At 43.0% G+C, this 19,145-nt stretch overlaps 1 protein-coding gene across 1 annotated transcript in view; it reads right to left on the reverse strand.

The window, feature by feature from the left end:
* Window positions 1-19,145, reverse strand: part of cubn (cubilin (intrinsic factor-cobalamin receptor)) — a 457,745-nt gene that overhangs the window by 120,338 nt on the left and 318,262 nt on the right. Inside the window, exons 48-49 of the mRNA XM_070880231.1 lie at window positions 18,594-18,819; window positions 13,557-13,744 (exon numbers count right to left, since the gene is read on the reverse strand). Of these exons, the coding sequence (XP_070736332.1) occupies window positions 13,557-13,744; window positions 18,594-18,819 (414 nt within the window). The remainder of the gene's footprint in view (window positions 1-13,556; window positions 13,745-18,593; window positions 18,820-19,145) is intronic.

Genomic DNA, 19,145 nt, shown 5'->3' on the forward strand with positions numbered 1-19,145 from the left:
AGACTGTGATCCCTGGTTCTAGACTCTCTAGCCAGGAGAAACAGCCTCTCAGCATCTACACTGTCAAACCCTCTCAGAATTTTATATGTTTCGATGAGATCATCTTTGATTTTTCTAAATGCCAGATAGTACAGGCCCATTCTACTCAATCTCGCCTCATAGGTCGAACTTCTCAACCCAGGAATCAATCTAGTAAACCTTTGTTGCACCCCCTCCAAGTCAAGTATATCCTTCCACAGGTACAGAGACCAAAATGTACAAAGTACTCCAGGTGTGGTCTCGCCAAAGCCCTGTACAATTGCAGCAATACTTCCTTACTTTTACACTCTAACCCCCTTGCAACAAAGGCCAGTATAGAAACATAGAAAATAGGTGCAGGAGTAGGACATTCAGCCCTTCTAGCCTGCACCGCCATTCAATGAGTTCATGGCTGAACATGAAACTTCAGTACCCCCTTCCTGCTTTCTCGCCATACCCCTTGATCCCCCGAGTAGTAAGGACTTCATCTAACTCCCTTTTGAATATATTTAGTCAATTGGCCTCAACTACTTTCTGTGGTAGAGAATTCCACAGGTTCACCACTCTCTGGGTGAAGAAGTTTCTCCTCATCTCGGTCCTAAATGGCTTACCCCTTATCCTTAGACTGTGACCCCTGGTTCTGGACTTCCCCAACATTGGGAACATTCTTCCTGCATCTAACCTGTCTAAACCCGTCAGAATTTTAAACGTTTCTATGAGGTCCCCTCTCATTCTTCTGAACTCCAGTGAATACAAGCCCAGTTGATCCAGTCTTTCTTGATAGGTCAGTCCCACCATCCCGGGAATCAGTCTGGTGAATCTTCGCTGCACTCCCTCAATAGCAAGAATGTCCTTCCTCAAGTTAGGAGACCAAAACTGTACACAATACTCCAGGTGTGTGGCCTCACCAAGGCCCTGTACAACTGTAGCAACACCTCCCTGCCCCTGTACTCAAATCCCCTCGCTAAGAAGGCCAACATGCCATTTGCTTTCTTAACCGCCTGCTGTACCTGCATGCCAACCTTCAATGACTGATGTACCATGACACCCAGGTCTCGTTGCACCTTCCCTTTTCCTAATCTGTCACCATTCAGATAATAGTCTGTCTCTCTGTTTTTACCACCAAAGTGGATAACCTCACATTTATCCACATTATACTTCATCTGCCATTCATTTGCCCACTCACCTAACCTATCCAAGTCACTCTGCAGCCTCATAGCATCCTCCTCGCAGCTCACACTGCCACCCAACTTAGTGTCATCCGCAAATTTGGAGATACTACATTTAATCCCCTCGTCTAAATCATTAATGTACAATGTAAACAGCTGGGGCCCCAGCACAGAACCTTGCGGTACCCCACTAGTCACTGCCTGCCATTCTGAAAAGTACCCATTTACTCCTACTCTTTGCTTCCTGTCTGACAACCAGTTCTCAATCCACGTCAGCACACTACCCCCAATCCCATGTGCTTTAACTTTGCACATTAATCTCTTGTGTGGGACCTTGTCGAAAGCCTTCTGAAAGTCCAAATATACCACATCAACTGGTTCTCCTTTGTCCACTTTACTGGAAACATCCTCAAAAAATTCCAGAAGATTTGTCAAGCATGATTTCCCTTTCACAAATCCATGCTGACTTGGACCTATTATGTCACCATTTTCCAAATGCGCTGCTATGACATCCTTAAAAATTGATTCCATTATTTTACCCACTACTGAGGTCAGGCTGACCGGTCGATAATTCCCTGTTTTCTCTCTCCCTCCTTTTTTAAAAAGTGGGGTTACATTGGCTACCCTCCACTCGATAGGAACTGATCCAGAGTTAATGGAATGTTGGAAAATGACTGTCAATTCATCCGCTATTTCCAAGGCCACCTCCTTAATTACTCTGGGATGCAGTCCATCAGGCCCTGGGGAATTATCGGCCTTCAATCCCATCAATTTCCCCAACACAATTTCCCGACTAATAAAGATTTCCCTCAGTTCCTCCTCCTTACTAGACCCTCTGACCCCTTTTATATCTGGAAGGTTGTTTGTGTCCTCCTTAGAGAATACCGAACCAAAGTACTTGTTCAATTGGTCTGCCATTTCTTTGTTCCCCGTTATGACTTCCCCTGATTCTGACTGCAGGGGACCTACGTTTGTCTTTACTAACCTTTTTCTCTTTACATACCTATCGAAACTTTTGCAATCCGCCTTAATGTTCCCTGCAAGCTTCTTCTCGTACTCCATTTTCCCTGCCCTAATCAAACCCTTTGTCCTCCTCTGCTGAGTTCTAAATTTCTCCCAGTCCCCGGGTTCGCTGCTATTTCTGGCCAATTTGTATGCCACTTCCTTGGCTTTAATACTATCCCTGATTTCCCTTGATAGCCACAGTTGAGCCACCTTCCCTTTTTTATTTTTACGCCAGACAGGAATGTACAATTGTTGTAATTCATCCATGCGGTCTCTAAATGTCTGCCATTGCCCATCCACAGTCAATCCCTTAAGTATCATTCGCCAATCTATCTTAGCCAATTCACGCCTCATACCTTCAAAGTTAACCTTCTTTAAGTTCTGGACCATGGTCTCTGAATTAACTGTTTCATTCTCCATCCTAATGCAGAATTCCACCATATTATGGTCACTCTTCCCCAAGGGGCCTCGCACAATGAGATTGCTAATTAATCCTCTCTCATTACACAACACCCAGTCTAAGATGGCCTCCCCCCTAGTTGGTTCCTCAACATATTGGTCTAGAAAACCATCTCTTATGCACTCCAGGAAATCCTCCTCCACCGTATTGCTTCCAGTTTGGCTAGCCCAATCTATGTGCATATTAAAGTCACCCATTATAACTGCTGCACCTTTATTGCATGCACCCCTAATTTCCTGTTTGATGCCCTCCCCAACATCACTACTACTGTTTGGAGGTCTGTACACAACTCCCACTAATGTTTTTTGCCCTTTGGTGTTCTGCAGCTCTACCCATATAAATTCCACATCATCCAAGCTAATGTCTTTCCTAACTATTGCATTAATCTCCTCTTTAACCAGCAATGCTACCCCACCTCCTTTTCCTTTTATTCTATCTTTCCTGAATGTTGAATACCCCTGGATGTTGAGTTCCCAGCCCTGACCATCCTGGAGCCACGTCTCCGTAATCCCAATCACATCATATTTGTTAACATCTATTTGCACAGTTAATTCATCCACCTTATTGCGGATACTCCTTGCATTAAGACACAAAGCCTTCAGGTTTGTTTTTTTAACACCCTTTATCCTTTTAGAATTTTTCTGTACAGTGGCCCTTTTTGTTCTTTGCCTTGGGTTTCTCTGCCCTCCACTTTTCCTCATCTCCTTTCTGTCTTTTGCTTTTGCCTCCTTTTTGTCTCCCTCTGTCTCCCTGCATTGGTTCCCATCCCCCTGCCATATTAGTTTAACTCCTCCCCAACAGCACTAGCAAACACTCCCCCTAGGACATTGGTTCCGGTCCTGCCCAAGTGCAGACCGTCCGGTTTGTACTGGTCCCACCTCCCCCAGAACCGATTCCAATGCCCCAGGAATTTGAATCCCTCCCTGCTGCGCCACTGCTCAAGCCACGTATTCATCTGCGCTATCCTGCGATTCCTACTCTGACTAGCACGTGGCACTGGTAGCAATCCCGAGATTACTACTTTTGAGGTCCTACTTTTTAATTTAGCTCCTAGCTCCTTAAATTCGTTTCATAGGACCTCATCTCTTTTTTTACCTATGTCGTTGGTACCAATGTGCACCACGACAACTGGCTGTTCTCCCTCCCATTTCAGAATGTCCTGCACCCGCTCCGAGACATCCTTGACCCTTGCACCAGGGAGGCAACATACCATCCTGGAGTCTCGGTTGCGGCCGCAGAAACGCCTATCTATTCCCCTCACCATTGAATCCCCCATCACTATCGCGCTCCCACTCTTTTTCCTGCCCTCCTGTGCAGCAGAGCCAGCCACGGTGCCATGAACTTGGCTGCTGCTGCCCTCCCCTGATGAGTCATCCCCCCCAACAGTACTCAAAGCGGTGTATCTGTTTTGCAGGGGGATGACCACAGGGGACCCCTCCACTACCTTCCTTGCACTGCTCTTCCTGCGGTCTTCCATTCGCTATCTGGCAGAGGACCCTTCTCCTGCGGTAAGACCAACTCACTACACGTGATACTCACGTCATTCTCAGCATCGTGGATGCTCCAGAGTGAATCCACCCTCAGCTCCAATTCCGCAACGCGGACCGTCAGGAGCTCGAGGCGGATACACTTCCCGCACATGTACTCGTCAGGGACACCGGAAGTGTCCCTGAGTTCCCACATGGTACAGGAGGAGCATAACACCCGACCGAGCTCTCCTGCCATGACTTAACCCTTAGATACACTTAAATTGGCAACAACAATGCTAAAAGTTACTGACTGATATAAAAAAGAAAAAGAAAAACTACTCACCAATCACCAGCCAATCACTTACCCCTAGGCTGTGACGTCACCTTTCTGTTTCTTTCTAATTCTTTTTTGCCTTCTCCTTGTAGCTGCACAAGTACGCCTCACCAACGAACTCCCGACGCCTCTCGCGGCCTTTTATAGGCCTCTGCTGATCCCCGGACTCACGCCTCACCAACGAACTCCCGAACGCCTCTCGCGGCCTTTTATAGGCCTCTGACCCCAGACTCACGCCTCACCAACGAACTCCCGACGCCTCTCGCGGCCTTTTATAGGCCTCCGACCCCGGACTCACGCCTCATCAACGAACTCCCGACGCCTCTCGCGGCCTTTTATAGGCCTCTGCTGATCCCCGGACTCACGCCTCACCAACGAACTCCCGACGCCTCTCGCGGCCTTTTATAGGCCTCCGACCCCGGACTCACGCCTCACCAACGAACTCCCGACGCCTCTCGCGGCCTTTTATAGGCCTCCGACCCCGGACTCACGCCTCACCAACGAACTCCCGACGCCTCTCGTATACCATTTGCCTTCCTAATTGCTTGCTATACCTGCATGTTAACTTTCTGTGTTTCATGTACAAGGACACCACTTCACCTGTCTATAACCCTTAGCAGATTCTTTGTGCCCTCCTCACAGCTTACTTTTCCACCTAGCTTTGTATCATCAGCAAACTTGGTTACATTATACTTGGACCCTTCATCTAAGCCATTAATATAGATTGCAAATAGCTGAGGCTCCAGCACTCATCCTTGTGATACCCACTAGCAACAGTCTGCCAACCTGAAAATGACCTGTTTATTCCTACTCTCTGTTTTTTGTCCTTTAACCAATCTTCCATCCATGCTACTATATTACCATCAACCCCATGAGCTCTTATCTTGTGTAACAATCTTTCGTGTGGCACCTTATCGAATACCTTTTGGAAATCCAAATATACTACATCCACTGGTTTCCCTTTATCTATCCTGCTAGTTACATTATCAAAAAACTCTAATAGATTTGTCAAACATGATTTTCCTTTCATAAAACCATGTTGACTCTGCCTAATTATATTGGCAAGTCAGAGGCTTCCCGCGGGGAAATGCTTCCGATCTGCAAATAAAACGTCCACATACTTGGTGGTCTGGGAGGTACAGAAATTCATGGTCCTGGGCCTCTCCAAGTATTTGCGGGAAGAGGCCCACATATCTCAGGGGCACCTGCGTTTTGCGAGCGCCCTTGGGATCATGCGAGCGCCCTTGGGACAGTCCATCGAATGACAGAAGGGGATTTCCATTCATACTTATGGGGATTCCATATGTACAGAATCCCTGTAAATATAAATGGAAATACATCCAAATTACCTCTGCACTTCAAAAAACAATTTTTAAATCACATATTTAAAATGCCATGTAGTCTACACAAGCATTTCAGTATCAGGAGAGAGATAACCACAGATGAACCCCCAAGAAATTAAATATTTAAAACAAAACATTAATTTTTTTGAAAAATAAATTTACATGTTTGAAAGGGGCTAAAAATAAATTTACCTTATTTCACAGGTTTTTAAATGCAGAAATTATTGATAACATTTTATTTTTCTGTTTTTTAAAACTCTTAAGCTGGTAAAAGCAGGTCTTACCAGGCGTGATAATTTCACGGGCATTCGTTGGGAAGAAGTTGGGCAACACACTGCCGCGAATGCCCTTTTCCCAGGGATTCGTACGATCTGTCAATAGAATTCTTGACAGATTGCAAGTTCCGGGTTTAGCGCATGTAGCACACAGTGGTTAGCAGTAAAAGTGAAATACTAAAATCAGTTCCAAAACAGTAGTTCATAAAGGGTTAAACAGACAAAAAACTTATTTGCAGAGATTGAGATTAAAACTTAGCCCTCAACAAATCAAACAGAACTTAATCTTTCCATGAACTACATAGGTTCGACTATGCAGTGGGATTCTGTTCCCATGGCCAGACATAACTAAAGGGCTGATCCATGAAATGTGCTTGTTTTTTTTATATTTATGAAATGCTGTGAACACAGACCTAGCTTTGTAGATCAGTCTATATAACAGAGATAACCTACTTGAACAATGTCAACTATCTTCACAATTTATAACAAATAGGCATGACAATGCTAGTCTCTGGTACTTGGTGAACACTGCCTGTATTTATGACATTGCATTGACATCTGGTTCAAAACACCACTAACTCAATTTAGTCGTTTTTGGACTGGGACAAGAGCAGCCTCCTTGGTTGGATTACAATGATTGGTTGCATCTGCATATTAAGGATGCCTTGTGCTTTTAAGGGGCGACTGATTTTTGAAGTACGCACTGCCAGCAGAAAGCCTCGCCTGCATACATCAGGAAAGTGTGGTGGCACTGACTATGACTGTCCACAGTGGATGAAAAATTGCAGGCTGCGCTTTTGAGATTTCCGTTCTGCGTGGGCGAAAAATGTGGCTCATAGAAACATAGAAACATAGAAACATAGAAAATAGGTGCAGCAGTAGGTCATTCGGCCCTTCGAGCCTGCACCGTCATTCAATGAGTTCATGGCTGAACATGCAACTTCAGTATCCCATTCCTGCTTTCTCGCCATACCCTTTGATTCCCCCTAGTAGTAAGGACTACATCTAACTCCTATTTGAATATATTTAGTGAATTGGCCTCAACAACTTTCTGTGGTAGAGAATTCAACAGGTTCACCACTCTCTGGGTGAAGAAGTTTCTCCTCATCTCGGTCCTAAATGGCTTACCCCTTATCCTTCGACTGTGACCCCTGGTTCTGGACTTCCCCAACATTGGGAACATTCTTCCTGCATCTAACCTGTCTAAACCCATCAGAATTTTAAACGTTTCTATGAGATCCCCTCTCATTCTTCTGAACTCCAGTGAATACAAGCCCAGTTGATCCAGTCTTTCTTGATATGTCAGTCCTGCCATCCCGGGAATCAGTCTGGTAAACCTTCGCTGCAATCCCTCAATAGCAAGAATGTCCTTCCTCAAGTTAGGAGACCAAAACTGTACACAATACTCCAGGTATGGCTTCACCAAGGCCCTGTACAACTGTAGTAACACCTCCCTGCCCCTGTACTCAAATTCCCTCACAATGAAGGCCAACATGCCATTTGCCTTCTTAACCGCCTGATGTACCTGCATGCCAATCTTCAATGACTGATGTACCATGACACCCAGGTCTCTTTGCACCTCCCCTTTTCCTAATCTGTCACCATTCATATAATAGTCTGTCTCTGTTTTTACAACCAAAGTGGATAACCTCACATTTATCCACATTATACTTCATCTGCCATTCATTTGCCCACTCACCTAACCTATCCAAGTCACTCTGCAGCCTCATAGTATCCTCATCGCAGCTCACACTGCCACCCAACTTAGTGTCATTTGCAAATTTGGAGATACTACACTTAATCCTCTCATCTAAATCATTAATGTACAATGTAAACAGCTGGGGCCCCAGCACAGAACCTTGCGGTACCCCACTAGTCACTGCCTGCCATTCTGAAAAGTACCCATTTACTCCTACTCTTTGCTTCCTGTCTGCCAATCAGTTCTCAATCCACGTCAGCACACTACCCCCAATCCCATGTGCTTTAACTTTGCACATTAATCTCCTGTGTGGGACCTTGTCGAAAGCTCTGTGACCTTCAATCTTTCTAGCCAAATTGCCTAGTTTTAAATTAATATATTATCCCCATCTTGAGTGTGACAATTTAAAAACCTATTTTAAACTAAGAAACATGTTGAAAAGAAGAAGTAAGAAACAAAATATATTGGTCTTGGCATAATTCGCTCAAAATCAGCCAAACCAGCACAAAAGATTGAGGAATTTCAAGCATAAAATACATCCAGCGCAAATCAAATTTCTGCAATCTTTTGCGCTGCTTTATAAAACATCGTGCTGGCAGCAGGCCCTGCCCACAAAACTGGCCACACTCCCAGATTAATCAGCTTGGCGAGTTTCTGTTAATTATGCCCGTTTGCGGGCCTTCTAAAATTAGGCGCAAGGGCATTAATAGTCACCTTTTAAAAGCTTTTAAATATATATTTTTTAATTTATTAAGAAACTGACAACTGTAACTAAGAAATGGTTCTGTATTGATTTTAAAGCCATTTACAGTGATTTAAAATTGGATTGGTGGTGGACTAGACACTCTGATTAAAGAGCCATTTTCAACTGCAGGAATAAAACTGCACCAGGTTATCACGCTTAAATATATCAAGGGATATTTTTAATGCAATTTTTTTTTGTTGGTTTTAAATTACATTCTAAAACGCTGCCCGATTGAATATTTTATGTTCTGCAATACACAAATGGGTATAAGCAGAACCTCATGGCCACTGTTTTTGTCAAAATAGGCCACAGTAGCCAAAGTCACTTTTCTGGCATTATATAGTGATTTTTACATTTCTCATTACTGAGACCTGCACTATATTATCTATATCTTTGAATTGTTTTTTATGACATCAGAATCAGTTACATAAAAAAAGAGAAAAGCTTCCACAATTGTATTGTCTTAAGCATGCTCTGTTTAATGGGCATAAATTGTGGTTTGATGGGGTCAAAATTTAATTTTCATAGTATCAGTAAGATAGAGAGATTTAAAGAAGGCAGATGGCATACAATCCAAGCTTTCTTCAGGCCCTGATTGTTTATTCGGTTCCACTTTCTTTTACGTTGCAGCGTATGTTAAAAAGATTCTCAGGAAAGTTCAATGTATGTTGCCATCGGCAATGTCGGTGCAAAAACATGTGTAAATCAAAGAATCATAGTGAGGAAGCCCACAGATACATAGTACTCAGATTTCCTTTTTGCTGGTCAGATTTCTGTACAATACCCTGAGGCCATATGTATTACACTTTCAACTAATGCCAAGTTGGATATCATCGTGATTCATCTGTCTAATCAGAACTTCTTTTGTCTTTATTCGACCTTAACAAAATCAGAGTTTGGTGATTGAGAGCATCTATCAACCCAACATTTTAGTTAGGTATTTATTTCTTTTTTCATAACTGCATTCACATCTGGACATTATATTATCCACCTCACACTTACAAGGCGCAAGATTATTCTCAGTCACAAGTTCTCGAGTTACAGAACCAACTCCAGGCTTGAATTTTTGAAATCTCGAGTGGACATTCACATAGCATTGTAAATGGAAGCTAATTTATTCATCTAATCCACTTGCAAGTGGCATTCTAGCAGCGAGACAAAATAATTATTTGAGTACACAAGTAAAATAAGAGCATGGGAGTGAGAGAAAGACAGACGGAAAGAGAGAGGGAGAGCAAAAACACCTGCAAACATCCAGTTTAGATTTTATAATACTAGACCCTCTGTAATCTGTCAGTCATTGAAAAATAGGAGTAATGCTCTATCCTCAATACCCCATAGTAAGTAATGTTCTAGTCATAAAGGATAAGCAGTGATAAACTCAAATTCTAACAGACGCCTAAGCCTTTTAATGACCTTACAGCTACTTATATGGTTCATGGCTGTGATTTAGCAATCTCAAATGCTGAGAGAAATGCCACAGTTGTGAACTGTAATGTTGAAAAGATATGCTTACTGGCTTATGTACCTTGACTAACATTTAGCCAACATCCAAGTTAGGTGTAAAATTTCCGTGGGGGTCATCTTGATTATTTATCGGAATTTCAGCAGAAATTTGGTGGGAACCTTGGAAAAATGGCATAAACACCAACATTGCGACAGCAACAAGCTTTGAAACTATTTCATCAGCTGTGAAGGATGTACTGAGGTGATTAAATGCAAAATATAATCCGTCTTTCGGATGAAATGTTAAACTTGCTCTCTCAGGTGGACGTAAAAGATCCCATGGCACTATTTCAAAGAAGAACAGGGGAGTTATCCCCGGTGTCCTGGCCAATATTTATCCCTCAATCAACATCACTTTATCTGGCCATTATCACATTGCTGTTTGTGGGAGCTTGCTGTGCGCAAATTGACTGCCACGTTTTCTACATTACAACAGTGACTACACTTCAAAAGTACTTCATTGGCTGTAAAACGCTTTGGGACTGCCAGTGGTCGTGAAAGGTGCTATATAAATGCAAGTCTTTCTTTCCTATATAAATGCAAGCTCCTTATTTCTTCTTCTTTCTTTATCAGATAAGTTGCAATAAACTGGAACTAACTCCAATACACAGCGTGCAATTGTGAGCGACTGGTACATCTGAGCAACACTTTTCATTTATTGATGGATGAATTACTGAAAGGTTTTATAGCCTCCACTTGCACATCCCTGCACCAGATGTGGCATGAAGGTAGTTTTCCTTTACTTTCTAACTTCAAACCCTGCACAAACAAATTTAGATTATGAGTTAACATGACTAATTTGCTCAGAATTCAGCCAGAGATAATTAAAAATATTCTATAATCTTCTTTTAGCTTGTACTCTGTAGAATATAAACAGTGATTCAAATTGCCCTTAGAATTATATTCAGCTTTTAACATCTGCTTATTACTATTCTTTACTGGTTTTCTGTTTAATCACTGCTCCCCAGCACCGCCTAGTGAAAGGTGGCAGTAGGCCTGAGGTAGCAGCAGGAATAGCCCTGAAGTTTCCTGATGGCGGACGAGGACCTAGTAGTGACCTCCTGTCCCTCTAAATGGGCCTCAGCACTTACCTTTGTAGGCCTACAAAACCTGAAGTCATTTTCATTCTCGGACCTCTTCTGCTCCTTTAAATGCTGTGGCTTCTGGTGCTTCAGGGCCATCCTCACTGTTAATATATATCCCTCAACCAACATCACTCTATCTGGTCATTATCTCATTGCTGTTTGTCGGACCTTGCTGTGTGCAAATTGGCTGCCGCCTTTTTCCACTGGGATTGATTACCTTTGATTTTTAAAAGTCTGGAGCCTTTTTGCAGGCTTCAAAGGGACTTATCTAGCACGGGTTTTACTGATGCCTTTCAAGTGCATAAAGGGAGGGATTTCCGGGGTAGCCTGGGATCTCCCCCTGAAATGACCCATTGATATAGAGGGTGTGTGGAGGATTCATCCATGGCACCCTGACTGGAATTTAAAGGCCCAGTTTAAATGGAGAAACATTCCAAGAAATTTCTGCATTCCCACCTCCCCAGAAAACCTTCCACCTTCTCCAACCCCAGAAATTTCGAGGCTCAAGTGCTGGAAGGTCATGTGAAGGGATAGTGGGGTCACACCATGGCCAAATCTGTCCCAACCCAACAGTAACATGTGTGCTTCCCAGCAGGGGTTGCTGGATAGTGATTAGGGGAAAAAATCCTGGCCTACTTTAAAGCCCTGATTTTAGCCTTCCGCACTTGAAGGGGGATGGCACATGCAGGGGTTCAGATCGCATCAGTTTTCCACTCATTCTTTTCCCACCTACCTCGTGCCATGTTCCATTTTAGCAGGCACATTTTGGTCAGTGCAAGGACCTCAATGGGATTCAAACGCTGTTTTAACTTCAAGTCGTGAAGTTGATACCTGGTGCAGAACTCACCAGTGGCAAGGAGTAGCAGGCCAAGAAGAGGGGAGAGAAGGTATGTGTTTTTTATTTTTTTTTAAATTGCCGTCTCGGAGTCCCACTAGGAAGCCTACAGTTTCCCCAGCCCCGGGTTTCCCTTCCCCAACTGCGATTGCCTATCGGTCCTCCCTTCCACTTACCTGACTGCCAGACACCATGCCCTGGGACCCCAGGTGCAGCCTCCTGCCGCACTGGCATGACTCCCACCTGCCAGCCTCATCATTGCTGCCCAGTTCAGGCGGGAATCAGGCTCGATGTATTTAAACAATGTCCAAGAGTTAACATGGCCCGGGCCTCATGTGAGCCAGAATGAGCTTGTAGCTCGCTCTGCCAACTCCACACTCACCGCTCGCCCCAAGTTAAAATCGAGGTTGAAATCTCCTCGTGATGCTGAGGTCACCTACGCCACTTCTGGCCATTTAGGGAAGTTTGGTCGGCTGAGAGTTACTCCAGTTCTGATTAGGCCAGCGTATATGGCCTCTCCTGAAAAACCTTCCCTAGAGTTAAGGAAATCGGCGCAGGTAAGGAAAGGGGCGCAGCAGATGCCCGGACACACTGAAAGAATTGAATACACATAGCAACAACTTACCTCCAACTCCGCCCGAGGGCTGTCCGGTCTGGTCCCATTCTCGCTCCCCAGTTCACACACACAGTCCGATCCCATTCTTGGCCCTGGTTTACACACACAGTCCGGGGGGAGAGGGGGGAGGGGGGAGGAGGAAAGGGAGAGAAGGAGAGAAGGAGAGAGAAGGAGAGAGAGAGAGAGAGAGAGAGAGAGAGAGAGAGAGAGAGAGAGAGAGAGAGAGAGAGAGAGACTTAAACCAGCGACCGAGAATGGGACCGGCAGTCTTCGGGTGGGGTTGGAGGTAAGTTGGTGCGATGTATTTTTCAATTCTTTTCATATGTTGGGAGCTGGCTGTATGCTTCACTTTGCAGCCTCGCCTCGCATTGTGTCCCTGGTTACCATGGCAGCCCGATCTTTTTGGTGCAGATCAAGGCTCCAACCCAAAACTAAAGGTCGGGTTAGGCCACGCCAAAATGAAGAAATCCAACGGGGAAACTTACAACACGTTTTTTGGGGGGTACTTGGGCCCCCCAAAAATCGGGCGTAACTCTTCAAGTAGAGCCAAAAAAATGCTTTGGGGAAAATTGAGCCCCATATACCTGCCTTTTCCCCATATCCCTTAATACCTTTGGTTAACAAAAATCTATCAATCTCAGATTTAAAATTATCAATTGATCTCGCATCAATTGCCACTTGATGAAGATGATTCCAAACTTCTACCATCCTTTGTGTGTAGAAGTGTTGCCTAATTTCATTCCTGATAGGTCTAATTTTTAGACTATGCCCCTTGGTCCTAGAATCCTCAACCAGCGGAAATAGTTTCTCTCTATCTACCCTATCTGTTCCCCTTAATATCTTGAAAACTTTGATCAAATCACCCCTTAACCTTCTAAATTCCAGGGAATACAGCCCTAGTTTGTCTCTCCTCCTCTCCTTTTGGTTGAATTTATTATTTATTATTTTTAATCTCTTCAGTTTAAGAAACAAACATGCATTTCTTCAAGGCACTAACCTTCACATAGCTTTTCCCACAGTTATTGGTGCTGTTTGGAATCTGGAAATTCTCATCAAAAGTGATTTCAAGGTGTTTGCTCTCATGGGCTATAATCTTCCATGTACATTCGCTATTATCAGGAAAATTCTGTGGCCAGTTTGGTGATTTGAAAGAGCCGCTGTCTGCATGAACAATGCCACCACAGCCTATAAGGAAGGAAATATATTTGTATTCAGCATTGCCAAAACTCAAAAGTTTGATTAAAAAACTGTAGTAGACTCACTAATTTCATAAGCAAAATACTACAGTTGCTGGAAATCTGAAATTAAAACAAAGTGCTAGAAACACTCAGTAGGTCAGGCAGCATCTGTGGAGTCGATGAAATTTCATCAGAACTGGAAAAAGTTAGAGATTTAACAGTTTTTAAGAAATGGAAGGGCCAGAGAAAAGGGGAGGGACAGTAAAGAACTAAAGGAGAAGGTCTGTAATAGGGTGGACAGACTGATTATTTACACTAACATGGGGGCGGAGCCTAAACACTTGATTCTGCCGCTTGGTCGCTGCTTTCCGGCGGTAAGTGGACTGTTCGGGAGGCTGAATTTCGGCCCCATTAACTCTGGTTCTCTCTCAACAGATGCTGCCTGACTTACTGAGAATAACCAGCATTTTATGTTATATCACTTAATTGATGATTGGGAGGAGGCTGACAGGGCAGACTTCACGTGACCGTGTGAGAATGATCTTGCTTTTTTAGGTGACCCTCCACATTATCAGGTAGATGCTACTGTACTGGCTGCACTGAAACAGCTTCACTGGAGCATTCTACCTGTGACAATGACTAAATTAAACTACACATTGCAGATACTTTGAATTACTCTCCAGCAGGCAGGGTCAAATTACTCAATCCAGCCAAACTGTTGGGTGTGTCTTTTTTCTCCAAGGGGACCAAACCAAAATTTAGTCCAACCCACTTTTGGAGCAAATAAATGCACCCTAGGTTGCAGGGCAAGAGTGAATAAATGTCCAAAGGGATGATGGTGCAAGGCAAAAGGAGGTGATAATGCTGCCTGGCTTGCTGAGCATTTCCAGCTTTCAAAAGGGAATTGGATAAGTATCTGAAGGAAAAAAAATGCAGGGCGATGGTGGAAGGGAGGGTGGGGGGGGGGGGGTGGGTGGGGGAGTGGGATTAGCTGAAGTGCTCTTGCAGAGAGCTGGCACGGGCTCGACGGGCTGAATGGCCTCCTTCTGTGCTGTAACCATTCTATGATTCTATGGGACAAGTAGAGAAACAAAAGATGGATCCAGAAAAGGTGCAAATAATAACATAAGAAATAGGAACAAGAATAGGCCATACGGCCCCTTGAGCTTGCTCCGTCATTCAATAAATCATGGCTGATCTGACCATGGATTCAGCTCCACTTCCCCGCCCGCTCCCTATAACCCCTTATCACCTTATCGTTTAAGAAACTGTCTATTTCTGTCTTAAATTTATTCAATTTCCCAGCTTCCACAGCTCTCTGAGGCAGCGAATTCCACTGATTTACAACCCTCTGAGAGAAGACATTTCTCCTCATCTCAGTTTTAAATGGCGGCCCCTTATTCTAAGATCATGCCCTCTAATTCTAGTCTCCCCCATCAGTGGAAACATCCTCTCTGCGTCCACCTTGTCAAGCCTTCTCATAATCTTATACGTTTCGATTAGATCACCTCTCATTCTTCTGAATTCCAATGAGTAGAAGCCCAACCTACTCAACCTTTCCTCATAAGTCAACCCCTTCATCTCCGGAATCAACTGAGTGAACCTTCTCTGAACTGCCTCCAAAGCAAGTATATCCTTTCGTAAATATGGAAACCAAAACTGGATGCATTATTCCAGGTGTGGCCTCACCAATCCCCTGAATAGCTGTAGCAAGACTTCCTTGCTTTTATACTCCATCCCCTTTGCAATAAAGGCCAAGATTCCATTGGTCTTCCTAATCACTTGCTGTACCTGCATATTATCCTTTTGTGTTTCATGCACAAGTACCCACAGGTCCCGCTGTACCGCAGCACTTTGCAATCTTTCTCCATTTAAATAATAACCTGCTCTTTGATTTTTTTTGCCAAAGTGCATGACCTCACTTCCCAACATTACACTCCATCTGCCAAATTTTGGACCACTCACTTAGCCTATGTCCTTTTGCAGATTTTTTGTGTCTTCCTCACACATTGCTTTTCCTCCCATCTTTGTATCATCAGCAAACTTGGCTATGTTACACTCAGTCCCTTCTTCCAAGTCGTTAATATAGATTGTAAATAGTTGGGGTCTGAGCACTGATCCCTGTGGCACCCCACTAGTTACTGGTTGCCAACCAGAAAATGAACCATTTATCCCGACTCTCTGTTTTCTGTTCGTTAGCCAATCCTCTATCCATGCTAATATATTACCCCAAACCCGTGAACTTTTATCTTGTGCCGTAACCTTTCATGTGGCACAGCAGAACTATTACCAACACCAGCTCTCCGAGCAAATGGGAGCAGTGGTTATGATCTGAAATTGTTGACCTTAATGTTAAGGTTGGAATTCTGTAAACTGAAAGATGAGGTGCTTTCCTTGAGCTTGCATTGAGCTTCATTTGAACAGATCTCAATGGGTTTGTTTCTCCATAGCTATCACTCAATAGCTGAAGGGAGATGCAGCAGTATGAGTGTGTGCCATGTGCACAATCTCCCAGCATCAGTAGGAATCTCATAGTGCTGGTGGAAGGATATACATAGAATTACATAGAATATACAGCACATAAACCAACCATTCAGCCCAACCTGTCCATATCAGCATTTATCAGGAGCAAATCATGTGGAAACTTGGGGCCTATAAGTCTGCAAGAAACCAGGACTACAAAGGACCCTAAGAAATGCACATTTATGGATAACAGGGCATCAAGGATAAGGAGTTATCTTTTGCACTGTCGACTCCGTGTGCAAATTAGTAGCCATTCAAACTCATCACCACAGCCAGTTAAACAATTTACCACATCGATCCAGAGGGAAACTTGTTCATACTATAGATATAAATATACGAATACAGAAACACAAGAGATGGAAAAGAAAGTGAAGAAGGACAAAGAGAGAGACAGAAGGACAGGAACAGAAATAGCACTGCAGAGAATGGACAGAAGAACCACCAACAGGTCACGGAATCAACGACCACGAACCTACTACAGCTACAGCCAGGGATGGTGATTGTATGTCTTAAGTCAATTTCTCTCAGAAGTCTAGTCCTGTAGTTTTAGTTGGTTTTTGTTGCATAATAAAACTGACACTGGGTTAAGCCTAAATTTTGTGCCACGTGTTGTCCTTTCCCACTATAAATTCCAAGCTCTAAGAATCAGAGTGGAGTGAAAAACAAACACCTACAGTAGGTGTGTCCGAACTTGGTCAAATTGAAATAATTTGTTTTGCACTGTACTATATTTTTGTAAGCATCTTTAATTATGGCTCCAGGAAAATGTCCTGATAAACTGATTAAACTAATAAGAAATTCAGGTGGCTAATATCATCAACATAGTACTTTTTAAACTTTGAAAACCAAGGTGAAAAGCCAATGTCCATAGAACAGGACACCACCGAGGTTGAAAAGAGTAACAGAGCAGTGTGACTAGTGGCAGTGTGAATGTTTGAATGGAATTGAAGTTCAAATTCCAAAAGCATGAAGTCTGTCTGCAATTTCTGTAGCTAAAGCTAATCATTCAACACAAAAACAAAAAGACTTGCAGCTGGAGAAGATTTGGAGACAGTATCAAAGATATGCACTGGAGAATATATCTCTTGTGTACGAATTACTCATTTAGAGATTATGACAATTAATATTCCATTTTTGCCACAGTTCACCTCTAACGAGATTATTACTGCTGCAGATGTTGCATGTTTTGCAAATGATTATATTTTTAGATCATTTTATTTTTCTATTGAGTTTTATCTCCCTAAAACATCTGCCAGAATGGAAAATAACAGGAAGCTGTCCTCAGTTTATTGCTAACAGTTGCCTCTATCCAATAAAGATTAATCCCTGCAGGGCAAGGGTTGTATCTGACATAAAAAATTATAGACTTACACAGATTAAAAGGTGAAGTTAAAGCACGGTACCAAGGAAGTGGAATTAATGTTTGTGCAGCTTTATCTTATGTCACTTTATAATAATGAAGACTGAAAAAAATACATTGCAACAAATTACATGATAGATAATGGGCATTTTTAATAGCCAACAATAAAACAATCATGACACAAGCAAGTTCCATTGGCTCTAAGTTTAATGCAAATAGATTAGATTTCGATAATGTCAAACCTATGTTTCAAATACAAAAATTAATTGAGGATGTAGAGCACTTGCAATGTAATGTTTCCAGCAGTAGGACATTTCCAAAAGTAAATCTGCAAGATGTCTCTCTTAAAAGTGCTTTGAGACTTTCCTAAAAGATGTTAATAACATAAGTGTTAACTATCGAAAAATAGCGTGCTGCTGAATACTGGATGACACTGTCTGGTAAATAATCTTCAAATGACCAAATGTTTAAAAAGTGAGCTTGTGGCCGAATGATCACTGAACTATGGTGTCATTTTGTTGGGAATGAAGCTGAGCTGGGAGCTTGTCCAGATGCTACAAATGTGCACAATGTGCTGAAACACTGCCAGAGATCTACTCCCCTCTGTCAATGTACTGAGAATGGATTGTTCCTCATTCACTGGAACTTTCTCCTTGTATATTTTACCCTCAAAAATCAGTTGGGCAGTTGAAAAGGCCTTTTGTTGTCTATTTTATTAATAACAAATAAGCTAGAAATGTAATTTTACAGTCAAATTAAAAGAAAAGGAAAATGGCGGATGACTTAAATGAACTGTTAATGATAACTGCACCACATGTATAGGGTTGTATCAGTGGCCAACAATTGTTCTGCTCAATGATTGTAAACTAAATAAAGCACACCGAACTGAATGGGGCAAACAAGGATCTAGAAAACATTTTGTAGTAAAGTTCAGAAATGCAAACTTCTTTTTATCAAAAATGTTTTCTCTTACCTGCTGAATCGGACATCCACGTGGCATAGAAACCGCCACGCTGCACACTGCGATTAGAGCTAAAGGTGATAAACAATTTGCTTGAACCAGATTTAATCGTCTCAGGTGAGGTGGTTCCACAGTATTGGCCTATGATTGAGGAACTGAAGGACCCACCATTCATGATTGTAACAGAGTCCCAGCCACAAGTCAAGTGAGCCTCCAAGTCGAAGTAAATGAATTTCAGCTGTGAGTGGAAAAACACAGATAATGCAAACATTATAGAGCACGAGTGAAGCTTCCATGACATTGCTTGTTAGTCGGAGGGGATGGCAGTAGAGATGTTGCTCTGTCCTGTGCTGGGGGTAGGACTGTATCTGGAGTTCCTCTGGCCCAATGGTATAGTTAGGGGAAGGAAACATGTGGATAGCAGCCTCCTCACATATGCAGAACACCTTAGGTGACCACTCAGAGAAGAACAACTACCAGGATATGTCTTTTAGTTGTATGTGTTGTGCCCAGTTGAGGGAGGTTACAGCATCACTTCTGGAGCAGCTAAGAATAATAGGCATT

Source organism: Pristiophorus japonicus, chromosome 5 (genome assembly GCF_044704955.1).
Source record: "Pristiophorus japonicus isolate sPriJap1 chromosome 5, sPriJap1.hap1, whole genome shotgun sequence".
Lineage (NCBI taxonomy): Eukaryota > Metazoa > Chordata > Chondrichthyes > Pristiophoridae > Pristiophorus > Pristiophorus japonicus.